Below are 13722 nucleotides of genomic sequence, written 5' to 3'. Positions count from 1 at the left end.
TACAATTTAACGACATATTTTTCGATACTGTTTTTCACTGTTTCCTCGCTCTAGAGTAGTATCCGTACCTCTATGGACAGTTAACTACAGTTTGCACATGTTTACATTGTTGAAGACTATTGATATATAATGGGATGTATAGATTCTTTTGATGATTTATACAGACTGGCTTGTGTAGTCTAGACTGGGTCAAATGTCAGCAATCAGATAGGACTTTTGGAAAAGTTCCGGGTTCAAACTCCGATAAATCCGTTCCTTTCCCTGTTCCCAATACACATTTCTTTTAAAATAAAAAAATATATATAATGAAATGATTTAAAGTAATCTTATGTAGCATTTATTCCTCTCATACGCGCATGACAACCAGTAATGTAAACAAACTTCCGTGCTGGTTGCACGCCTATATAACACTGCAGGTAAAAGCACTTACTACCATATAGCTCGATATCGTGTAATAAACGGAGATAAAATACGTCAACAATACCGTTATCAGGAGTTAGATTGACCCCTGACCCCGCCCAGCTATATCAGTCGCAGGCGCGACACTAAAAACAGTCGATCAGGACACATCCGTATTTAGAAAGTAGAAACAGGGATCATACCTATGTCGTATTACTGATGGTCGGATCATCTCAGAGGAGAAATTAGTCATAGTTTGGATCTATTAGAAGATCCATTTGTTTCAGTATGGGGAGGAGACAAGATAAAACCGCAGTTAATCCCCTCACCAAATACTTCCTGTTCTTTGAAAATTTTATCATATGGGTAAGTAGTGTTTTTTTACCATCTATTGATCATCCTTAGGTATGGATTTATTTTGAATTTGTAACATAACAGTATCGATTTAAGCTGACAGGTCATTCGTATGCATATTTAATGTGTTGAATATAGCCCATGATAATTTAAGTGTAATTTTGGTCAACTTAAGGTCATTCCTATCAACCCAGGATCTTTACTTACCTTAATATTGTAATCGACAGGTGACTCATACCATCCGTGTTATGATTTAGAATAACCGTATTGCTACTAAAGATAGTGTATACAATGTACATGTAGTTGTTTCAGTTACCACCCGTACAAGTCATTAACTATCAAAGCCGGTCATTTATACCTTTATTACCTGATAACTGCTGACAACATTTGCTATCAATAACAACCATATATTATGAACTTCAACCATTTGATTCCAACATCGGATATTTAAATAATGATACAAGCCATAGCTTTTCAATATCGGCTCAATATTATCAACATCGAGGCATCAACCATTTGCTATCATTGCCGTCATTTACATCCTATTTACTATCAATGCTATCGATTCACTTATTCATTTACATGTATCAAAGCCAGCTGAAAAATATCGATACCAACGATTTACCATCAATGTCGATTATTTCTTCATAAATATGTTCACAACTTACATACACTGTTTTATCATGGCAATGATTTATAAAGAGATGAGATTGAACGAAGTCTTATCGACATGATAGGACTTCTACTCACCTTTATATGTCTAGTTCATTGGTCCTCGTTTATCAACACGTTATAATAAATCTATTGATGTTTACTTAAGATAGGCGAACACGACACCATTGCAACAGTTTCGTTTACTTACCATGACATTATAACATGTAAACTGTGAATAGCAGAGGCGAGAATTGTAGTTCAAATGAAGTGCTTATGATTGCCTAGCTCGAGTTTCCTCTGGTCCCTGACACCAGACATGGTGTCAGAGGACCACCAGACATGGTGCCAGGGCCAGAGGAAACTCGGGCTAATGATTGCTTTTCTGTAGACTTTTATAACTATTTAATTCGTATATGTCTTTTGCTAATTTATGAAAAGGAGAAGACCTATAATGTTTTAAAATGATTAATTCAGTATATCTTTGATGCATGTCTGAATTATATTGTGGTGTAAATAAAAAAATAAAATATAGTTTGTGTATTTGGATGTGTGGCCTGTGGAAGAAGTTAGTGTTGATCTCATATTGCAGACATGACCATATAAGGAGTCTCTTATACTGGCATGACCTTATAAGGAGTGTTTTATAATGATAATGTTTTAGACATGAGGTTTGAATTGTATTGCAGTGAATACCAAGACTTTTGGTTTTTGTTAGTTTTGCGTTGCCTGTAGAAGTCGGACTGGTCTGATATTTTGAGATCAGTAGAGATTAAGCAATGTTACCGTGTAATTGAGGCGTTGTGCCATGTTTCGACTCTATTAGTACCGTGACATTTGAACTGTAGTTAGCATTGTTTATCACTGCAGTGGCGTAGGAAGCGGGGGGGCAGGGGGGGCAATTGCCCCCCCACTTTTTACAGTGGGGGGGCAAACATATCTTTTTGCCCCCCCCACTTTTTGACATCCAAAATCTAAAAAAGGGGAAAAAACACGAATTTATATATTCATTTCGATAAATATCTGTATATTTTCGAACCGATAATGTTTTCTTGAAGGCAACGATAAAAACTAAATATCTTGTACATCCGGAACATTCCGACTTTTATACTAGTATATAAATCCTCAGACCTGTGTGTCGGTCGTCTGCAATAGCCTGGTAAATCAATATTTATATCTTAATACGAAATTTTGCTTAACTTCATCACATAGATTCAATAAGTTGATGATAATTTGTGAAGTTAATTGAGTTCATAATGAGAACAAGACAGAAACACAACATGAATAAGAATGCGCGGTTTTAACGTGAATAGAGTGATACTAATTACCGACAGGTACGAGGAAATACAAAAAAAATTCGGCTCGCGCCTACGGCGCTCGCTTTATCACTAAATTACTGCCCCCCCCCCCTTTCGATTGCAGATCCACAGGGGGGCTTCGCCACCCTGGGACCCGCTGGGCGGCCCCCAGACCTCTCGCAAAAAGGGGAAAAAATCGGCTCGCGCCTACGGCGCTCGCATGATCACTTAATTACTGGATCCGCGCGTGATCCCGAATTATTGGAAATGTGCTATATTCATTTTCCGCGGAGGGCTTAGACCCCATTGAACCCCCTATCAGGGAGCTGCCCAGGACCCGCTGGGCGGCCCCTCAGACCCCCGCGTAAAAAAAAAAAAAAAGGCAACAAAAAATCGGCTCGCGCCCACGGCGCTCGCATTATTACTAAATTACCCCGCCCTTTCGAAATTCCTGGCCGGGCCTGGTGATTCATGTTTTGCCATAAATAATATATCCTGATTTGCGTAAATAACTTATTTTGTACTACATAAATTATCAAAATTATCATGGGATGTTGAAATGATAATTATTGGCTAATTTTGCGGAGATAGCATACGATTTGTTTAGTGCGTAAAATTTAAGGTTAAAAATTTTTTTGCCCCCCCACTTTTTGACGACTTCCTACGCCACTGCACTGTGATATCTATAGTGTATTGTTGGTCCCAGATGGAAATGCAATGCGTTAATTTGGTCTTACAAATATTACAATGACTTTATCAGTGCGCGCTTGATGTATTGTGAACAATTAAGCTTCATTTTAAATTTACTCGTGATGTATTTGCGTGTGATTAATTGTTACCTATGTTTTTCGCTTGTGGTTGTTTTGAAGTGCATGTATTTATCTGACATAAGTTCTAATGCGTGGACAAGTTACGCATGGTGTGATGTCATAACGTGATGCATGTGTCTGGATTGAATTATAAACATGTATTCTACGTCTAGTTGTCGTATGTCGTTGTTCGTCCTCATTAGAATACGCTATCAAAAGTATTATCTGGGGGAAAGGATTTTATCATAGTCTTTTAAGCATTCCAAGAAGAAGGACTGGTACAAGAATGGTTTCTTTAAATATTCTCCAAATGTCACTGGTAATGTTTTGGATGGCATGACTATAATGGCAACTGTTTGGATATGTTGTGAGGAATAAAGATGATGTAAACGAATTTTGACTCAAAATCGTTAAAAACAATGTGCAAACTAGGAAAAAACGAATACTTACACAAAGACTCGTCAACATTAAAGGACAATGGCACTTTATATGTTCCGGAAGGTTAAGCGTCTTCTGTTCCATGGATGACACACACCATGTAAATCTAGGTGTAAACTCCGGGTTATATAATGCTCCAAGAAACCAATGGAACCACTACAAATAGCAAGCACGTCATATTGTCACACAAGTAAAATGGAATACTAGGCTACAGGGGAAATGAAATCAATAAGTTTATCGTACATCAAATTGTAAACTGTTTGTGCTGATGATTTTTGCAAGGTCTTGCTGTCTTTTCTGAGAAGCTCTTCGATGTAATGACTTTTGTATGAGAACATAATCTATGCCGGAAATGGTGTTTGGACCTTCTACAAGGGAAATTAATATTTCCAATTTCAAATTAGTGTAGAATGTTCTTATCAGAAGATCACTGCCATTTGTTTTCAAACTATTATCGAAATCTCTATATGCACACCAGATTGCCGGACTGGCCATCACGGGGCTTGGGGCGTATGTGCTGTGGGTTAAACAGAAGGTCGTTAAAGATGCTTTTGACTTCTTCCTCGACCCAGCCACAATCATGGTGACAGCAGGGTCTATAGTCGTCTTCATCTCGTTCTTTGGTTGTATGGGGGCACTCAGGGAGAATATGTGCTTTCTCAAAACTGTAAGTATCTATTGTTTAAACTCTTTAAGAAAGATTGTTCACTGGAGCAAAGATTAACGGAATCCCATTGTTTGTACATAAATAATTTTAAAATTGACCAATTCTAAAATTTGTTTCCATATTGACTGGGCATAACCTTCTAAACTAGAGCTTGCATATACATATATTACCATAATGTTGTTTTCGTGTCAAGTCCCATTGGTTTCATTGCGCTTTTCAATTCTGGTTAAAGATAGATTGAATGCACATTTGTACAAAGTCCATGTGAACTGTATGAACACTCATTTGCTATTTCAGTATAACATTATCCTGTCCATCATGTTCTTTGGAGAACTGGCGCTAGTCGTCTTTGTTTTCGTGTTCTACTTTGTTCCGGATGCCCGGGAACAGCTGGGCCTGTTCCCCGGAGACAGCATGAAGGAAGCAATCCGGAAATATGGAGTTGAGGACGACGAGGATATGGTGAACCTCATAGACAATATACAGAAAACGGTAATACATTATAGAGTGGGTACCTTGAGTCGTGGATTATTGAAAGTTATCAATAAGTGATTATGGTATCGACGGTCACTCACTCCTGACTTGTAATCAGGTTCAGAAGGGGTGTGGTTATGTCCCATGTCGGACCCACAATAGTGATACTGTATATTTGTTAAATTTCACGGAGCAAATATTTCGCGGTTTTCCATGGCGGACTTACGTTCACGGCTTGTCGGCATTCTGCAGCAAACACTCTTATATACCAGGTATTCGTTTGTATGCATGGCTTTTCGCTGGGTATTTATTTCCGTGCTATATTTAACGTATGCGAATATAACGAAATTAAATCACTCTCGAATATTACCAACATTACTTCCTACTGTTCCTAGATTGGACCTCAGGTGTTTATTTAGGTGTATTACCTATGTTACAAGAAAACCAACCAAAACCTTTAGCAAAATACCTATGTGTATACACCTACATTTATATATATACTTGCTACATAGTATAAATTAGCAACACAAATGACGAAGGAAGACAAAGTTTTGACTCGTGCCCTGACCGGGCCTCGAACTCACGATCTACGGCACCCAATCGCCTAGCCAGAAATACCCACCGCTTATACCGCTGCGCCACATCGGCGTTGTAAAAAGAACGTTTCAATGGCGCAGTGATGGTCGGCCCGATACCCTGACATGATCATATATATATATATATCATTCTTTGCAAATTCGCTTGACAAGGGTTTTTGATTCAACATGAGTGTTTCATCAAAATGTAAACGTTATTTATTTTATAACAATTGCGAAATAAGCTATATCGACGTATTTAATCACTCCTGCTTTCACCTGATCGTTTTCACTATCGAACCCCGATCCCGGCTGCCTTGGTGAAAGATAAATGAGTGACCACTGCACCACTCGACCACCCTTATCATATAAAACACTCTTGGCTAGCAAAGCATTATAAATTCCTGAATACTATATATGTATTATCTTTGAGAAGCCGTTGAATCTCTGAAAACATATATAGGCTACACACTTCCCTTCCGATGACAGCGTGTACTGTGTAAATTGTGCAATAAATAGGATCCAAGCCAAGTTGACATTAGTTCAGGAAGTATTATTGATCAAGTTTATCATTTTATTGTATAAAATCTTACATAATTTATAATACAGTTGCATTGCTGTGGTTTGAGTGACAACGAGGACGGCTACAAAGATTGGACCGATAACATGTACTTCAATTGTACCATAGCAGGAAAGAGTGCAGAGAAGTGTTCTGTTCCACCGTCGTGTTGCAAATTAAAACCGGTAAGTTTAGTTTTTAACTAAACCATATGTATGAAGTGTTGTTGACGTAATCATTCACCTTTAACTTACCGTTGTTGACGTCATGCAGTAGAGGTCTTCTACTACATCCGGAACTCCTCGAGGAATCTAGTGTATTTCAGCGAAAATACCCGATGAGTTCAGGATGCTTCTACTACTGACGTGTCGGACGATGGAAGAGAATTCCAGTTGACCGTCACTTTGTTCGAGACAACATGTCCGCGTAGTTTGGTTCTTGTTCTCTTCTAAAAAGCTGTCTGCTATTTCCTTGAATGTTAGAAATATTCTGTCTTTCGGAGTAAGCAACAAATTTACTAAGATCAAATCTTCCAGCCCGTGACATGTCATGTACAGGTTGACCATGTCTGCTGTATATCACAAAATTCGTATCAGATCCACAACTGTCAGTTAACAAATGCCCAGTACAATCCAGTCAATGGCAATACATTATTATAGGACTAACCTCAAACCAATTGCATTTATTTCTGTGGTTTGGATAATTTATTAACAGTCAGTATATGATTGCAAGGAATTGGAAAAACAGAAGATAATGTATCGTAAACACGTAATTGTGTTTTGTTGTAGGGAGAATATATTAACATTCTTTGTGGCCGTGGGGTGATGAAACCAACAGCTACGGTAAGTGGTCATACAGCTCAACATATAACAGTAGCAGGCAATTCATACATTTACACCTGTACTTATTGTTCGTCCTAATTGCAGAAGTGATGATGATATATTTATTTTCTAATGATCATGGTTATAAAACTTTGAATTATTTGTAACATAGAATAAGAAGAAAGCATGTATGCCGTTGGGATTTATAAAATGATTTTGCATAGCGGGTGTCATCGATAAAGCGTAAGACACAGAAGACGTTTATCAGTCCGGAACCTCTGGTCTTATTCCCCTTTTTCCAGTAGTCTCTATACAAATCTATATTTGGTTCGTATTTTGCCCCCCCCCCCCCCCTTTTTTTTTATCGATTTTGAGTTGGAATTACAGTATATCTCGAAATTCTGTGTTGTTAATATACGTCATGCCATTCGTGTTTGTTATGTTGGGTACGTTATTTGCTGTTAATACTATTTTTTATCTGTAGGGTAGCAGCATTACTCTGACAGAGACGGCCAAGACGGTGGGGATATATAAAGTAGGTTGTCTCCGGGCTCTGGGGGAATGGATCAACAACAATGCTCTCGTCCTAGGGGGCATTATACTGGGAATTCTCATTCCACAGGTAAGGATACATGGTATCACTGTCATGGTGGGGAGGCGTGTCATACAGGGAATCACCGTCCTGATGGGGAGGCGTGTCATACAGGGTATCACCGTCCTGGTGGGGAGGGGCGTCATACAGGGAATCACCGTCCTGGTGGGGAGGGGCGTCATACAGGGTATCACCGTCCTGATGGGGAGGGGCGTCATACAGGGAATCACCGTCCTGTTGGGGAGGGGTGTCATACAGGGTATCACCGTCCTGATGGGGAGGGGCGTCATACAGGGAATCACCGTCATGGTGGGGAGGGGTGTCATACAGGGTATCACCGTCCTGGTGGGGAGGGGCGTCATACAGGGTATAACCGTCCTGATGGGGAGGGGCGTCATACAGGCTATCACCGTCCTGATGGGGAGGGGCGTCATACAGGCTATCACCGTCCTGATGGGGAAGGGGCGTCATACAGGGAATCACCGTCCTGATGGGGAGGGGCGTCATACAGGGTATCATCGTCCTGGTGGGATGGGGCGTCATACAGGGTATCACCATCCTGATTGGGAGGGGTGTCATACAGGGTATCACCGTCCTGATGGGGAGGGGCGTCATATAGAGCATCACCGTCATGGTGGGTAGGGGCGTCATACAGGGTATCACCGTCCTGATTGGGAAGGGGCGTCATACAGGGTATCACCGTCCTGATTGGGAAGGGGCGTCATACAGGGAATCACCGTCATGGCGGGGAGGGGTGTCATACAGGGTATCACCGTCCTGGTGGGGAGGGGCGTCATACAGGGTATCACCGTCCTGATGGGGAAGGGGCGTCATACAGGGTATCACCGTCCTGATGGGGAGGGGCGTCATACAGAGTATCATCGTCCTGATGGGGAGGGGCGTCATACAGGGTATCACCATCCTGATTGGGAGGGGTGTCATAAGGGTATCACCGTCCTGATTGGGAAGGGGCGTCATACAGGGTATCACCGTCCTGATTGGGAAGGGGCGTCATACAGGGTATCACCGTCCTGATTGGGAAGGGGCGTCATACAGGGTATCACCGTCCTGGTGGGGAGGGGCGTCATACAGGGTATCACCGTCCTGATTGGGAAGGGGCGTCATACAGGGTATCACCGTCCTGGTGGGGAGGGGCGTCATACAGGGTATCACCGTCCTGATGGGGAAGGGGCGTCATACAGGGTATCACCGTCCTGATGGGGAGGGGCGTCATACAGAGTATCATCGTCCTGATGGGGAGGGGCGTCATACAGGGTATCACCATCCTGATTGGGAGGGGTGTCATAAGGGTATCACCGTCCTGATTGGGAAGGGGCGTCATACAGGGTATCACCATCCTGATTGGGAGGGGTGTCATAAGGGTATCACCGTCCTGGTGGGGAGGGGTGTCATACAGGGTATCACCGTCCTGATTGGGAGGGGTGTCATAAGGGTATCACCGTCCTGGTGGGGAGGGGTGTCATACAGGGTATCACCGTCCTGATTGGGAAGGGGCGTCATACAGGGTATCACCGTCCTGATTGGGAAGGGGCGTCATACAGGGTATCACCGTCCTGGTGGGGAGGGGCGTCATACAGGGTATCACCGTCCTGATTGGGAAGGGGCGTCATACAGGGTATCACCGTCCTGGTGGGGAGGGGCGTCATACAGGATATCACCGTCCTGATGGGGAAGGGGCGTCATACAGGGTATCACCGTCCTGATGGGGAGGGGCGTCATACAGAGTATCATCGTCCTGATGGGGAGGGGCGTCATACAGGGTATCACCATCCTGATTGGGAGGGGTGTCATAAGGGTATCACCGTCCTGATTGGGAAGGGGCGTCATACAGGGTATCACCATCCTGATTGGGAGGGGTGTCATAAGGGTATCACCGTCCTGGTGGGGAGGGGTGTCATACAGGGTATCACCGTCCTGATTGGGAAGGGGCGTCATACAGGGTATCACCGTCCTGATTGGGAAGGGGCGTCATACAGGGTATCACCGTCCTGGTGGGGAAGGGCGTCATACAGGGTATCACCGTCCTGATTGGGAAGGGGCGTCATACAGGGTATCACCGTCCTGGTGGGGAGGGGCGTCATACAGGGTATCACCGTCCTGATGGGGAGGGGCGTCATACAGGGTATCACCGTCCTGATGGGGAGGGGCGTCATACAGGGTATCACCGTCCTGGTGGGGAGGGGCGTCATACAGGGAATTGTAATACCATTACAAATGTCAATATTGTCGTAGTGGTCTTGAGAACATCTAATCGGATGTTAATAAGCAACATTTATTAGATAATTGTCATAGAAACCGTAACTCACATGTATACCATAAAATCTTGAAAATATATTTACCTTGAGATCAACCTATTTCGAAAAGAAGAAAAAAAGTCATGGATTCCTTGCAGGGAGAATAATCCCGATAATACGTTAATTGTGTATTCTGAATTCTATTATTGTTTATCCCTGAAAAGAGTATCATGATAAATGGCAGGGTTATTAAATGATTATCGTTTTGAAGGTAATGCAGTCGAGGAAAGCTTGCATGATGTTGGTATTTGTATAAACCATTTTAATGCAGAAACAAAGGGAAGATAACTAACGATTTGTTTTATTTTTACAGATATTTATAATGTGTTTGGCCAGAGGTCACTAAGAGACCAAATCAAACTGCAGAAACTGAAATGGCGGCGTTATCGCCCTGGGCCATCAAACGAGGAGCACTTTCAACAAATGACATGAACAGCTGTAACGAATCAAATATAAAAAGGATATATTTATACAAAACTTGAATTTGTCAGTGTTAAACTTATTTTGTTTCGAGGAAATTAAAGACCCATTTGGATGATTTTTCGACAGTAATAAAAAACACTCCGTCGACTTGCGCTACCTTAATGATGAAGTAAGACGACGCCATACCAGGGTGTTTCTTCACAGGTAGATTTGATGAACAAAAAAAGAAATGTAATATTCTGTGATGGTTTGTCTGGTATTTACTAACTTTTTGTTTATATAATACTTGTTGAAATAAAGGTCTGGCCTATGGACCATTGTATACGGTTGCCTATATAGCTTGATTTACGATTGCACTTGTGACAACAATTTATTCAAACGTGGGTCCATTTTGTCTACCATTACACGGCGTATTTTTCTAGACAATTACATTAATATGCGAGAAAAGGAAATAAGATTTATCATATATACTATATTAGATACATCTCATAAAATATGTAAGATATTAAACACATTCATATGGGTGTATTTACGATAGGGATAACCCACACGATGCGGCAAAATGTTTGTGCTGAAATTTCACGCTCGTCAAGAAATTTGATACAATTTTTATTAATTACTGGATCAACAATACTCGATTAATAAATAACAATTTGTCTTTTATTTTTTTTCAGTGCAGTAAGCTTATATTAAACTGTTATATGCAACCTAAGATTAGCATTTTACACTTAAAGCAGTGCCACTAATGCATTGCAGTTTCTGAGCATAAAGATCTACGGCAAGTAATTCATCAGTGCGACAATCAAAATAAATGTAGGGTTACAAAGCTATTATATTTGGATGTGATTGCAGATGTTAATAATCTGTCACTTGGCCGTTACCTCTTTGATGTTATATGAAATAAATCATACGTTTCTTCTGCAGGTTGTGTTTTTATTCGACAATTTTTGAAAGAGTTGGTGCCCTTTCTTGTTTTTACTGATCTCACTGAAAAAAAATTATTGACATGATGTCAATTTGATTTAACAATTCTTACTACATTTCATATACATTTTTATATAAGACGTATTGTCATTTTGACTGACATCCATTGGACTACTATATTCATACTTATTTTGGCGCACTCAAACTTTACCGCACAACCAAGCTAGAACAGATTCCAAGCTAGAACAGATTCGCGCAAAGATGAATAAGTGAATACACAATACTTGCCATAGAAAACAATGTAACGACAATCAGCGCAATCCTGTTTTAGCGGTATGTTTCTACAATGATATTCGCTAAAATAAGATGACCGCTAGAATATGTAAGTTTACAGTATATTGTTTCGCGTCGTATATATACTCGCATGCTCTCTCCTCTGTTATGATATCGAACAAAGAAGCGGCCAATCTAAACATCGTCCAAAAACTCTGTGAAAACCATATCTGTGCCACCCACGTACGATGTATTTTACAGGGAAACAATCCACCTTAAAGTCTTATGACCTGATAATGTCAAGAGACACCGTTGTATGATTTCTATCGGTCCTATGAGAAATTATTCTTTTTTTTTCTATAAACTTTCCCTTCTTTTCCCTCTTTATTCTTTTGTCTATTTTTCCCTTCATTTCCCTCTTCCTTTTTATCATTTGATAATATGGGGAACCTACATATGGATTCTTAGAAAGATTTAATAACTTTTTGAAATGTCTCAAGAACATATTTCAATTGTCAAAACCCAAGATGACCACCTGTCTACCATTTTGTTTCTCAATCAGTCTCAAAATTTATTGGGCACAACTAGATACCAATGGAAACCTACCTGTAAAGTTTGATAAAAATTTTCCCAGTACTTCTCAAGAAATAGCGATAACAAACTTTAACGGTAAAAATACATATGATGGCTGCCTGTCGGCCATTTTGTTTTCCGGATCAGATTCATAATTGAATGAGCACAACTAGGAACCAAGGGAAAGGAAAATCTACATGTGAAATTTGAAAAGTATCTCTCCAGCATTTCTCAAGAAATAGTGTTAACAATGAAAAATCAAAGGAAATAGGGCGAATTGAATAAGAGAATACCAACATATTAACGAACCGTAATTCTAAATCAAAATAGACAAAACGAGGGAAAATATGAAATAAGTACATATGTATATAGATTGCATGGATATCCTTGAAAAGTACATTGCAAGCAAGACCAGACGTTCCAGAGGGTAAGCGTATTTTGCTTCATCGACAACACCCGGCAAAAATCTAGGTCATATCCGGGTTAAGTCACGTTCTCAAAGTGAGAACTAGGGTGGCGACAACGAAACCACTACATAGGTATAACTACAAGCATCGAACTCGTATGACACGTTTTAAAAATAGTTTTTACTAATGTTATATAGACAAGGTATCTTGACTTTAATGGTCCTTCCTCGAAAATGACCAAAAAATACTTCAGAGAAGCTAAAAAATATCGGCTCATTAGGGTTAGCGGAAACACAGGTATTGTTTTAGGCCTTACTCCGTGATCTGTCCAGCAGTGTGTATTCATCAAATAAAACAGGCATGTAGGACTGAATTAGTGTTTACAAATGAGAACCAAAACATAAAATGGGATCTTCCATCACAATGTGTACTAGCTCGAGATTCCATGGCTCTAAAGCTGTGTCTGGTGTAGGGCCCATTCACCATTCATAGTGTTAGGACCAGAGGAAACTTGGGCTAGTAGGGTACAAACTACATCACAATCCCAGGACAACATTTAAGTTTTTAGGGACTGCAAGCTGATGGCCAACTTTTCACCATTAGGTGAGGATGCCTTGGTACTTTCGGATGACCGTGATGGGATAGGATATCTGATATATCTGACACTGTCCAATAATACCTGGATTATTAACGTCAGAGGATGTCTTGTGATGGACTCAACAGAGGCTTGGTCAGTAGTAACTACAGAGATCAATTCTTTTCAAGCGGAAACTCAAATGATGCCGAAGTCTGCCTACATCGTAATGATTGTTGCTCCGTTCTGATGTTTTGCTTTTTAAGCAACATTAAACATATCTCAGCCCCGTGACCTTGAAATAAACTTGGTAACCCTTTATCCCTGCATGATACTGGCTCAAAATTTTGACCCTAGGGGCTATTGAGAAGTAATTTAAAGATTTTACGAGATTTGACCCCTGTGACCTTGAAAGTAGGTAAAGGTCCGTCCTTTGAACAAACTTAGTAGCCCTTCATCCCAGCATGCTACTTATTCAATATCACGACTTTAGGCCTCTTGATTGTATATTGGCGGACGAAAGGCAATTGCAATAGGTCACTTGAGATTCGGCTAAAACTTGCCCGAAATGATCCCGAGGTACGTCGACTGGTCAT

The 13722-nt window shown here is 40.7% G+C and overlaps 1 protein-coding gene across 1 annotated transcript; it reads left to right on the top strand.

Moving 5' to 3' along the window:
• The first annotated feature begins 528 nt into the window (after positions 1-528).
• Positions 529-11298, top strand: LOC117339754 (tetraspanin-33-like). Its single transcript, XM_033901470.1, has 7 exons — positions 529-765; positions 4428-4616; positions 4914-5108; positions 6275-6409; positions 7013-7066; positions 7530-7667; positions 10266-11298. The coding sequence occupies exons 1-7, from the start codon at positions 688-690 to the stop codon at positions 10296-10298; spliced, it is 822 nt and encodes a 273-aa protein (XP_033757361.1). The 5' UTR covers positions 529-687; the 3' UTR covers positions 10299-11298.
• Positions 11299-13722: the final 2424 nt, after the last annotated feature.

The sequence above is a fragment of the Pecten maximus genome, chromosome 12 (assembly GCF_902652985.1).
Source record: "Pecten maximus chromosome 12, xPecMax1.1, whole genome shotgun sequence".
NCBI lineage: Eukaryota > Metazoa > Mollusca > Bivalvia > Pectinida > Pectinidae > Pecten > Pecten maximus.
Note: the sequence above shows the minus strand (reverse complement) of the source record. Positions and strands in the feature narration are given on the sequence as shown.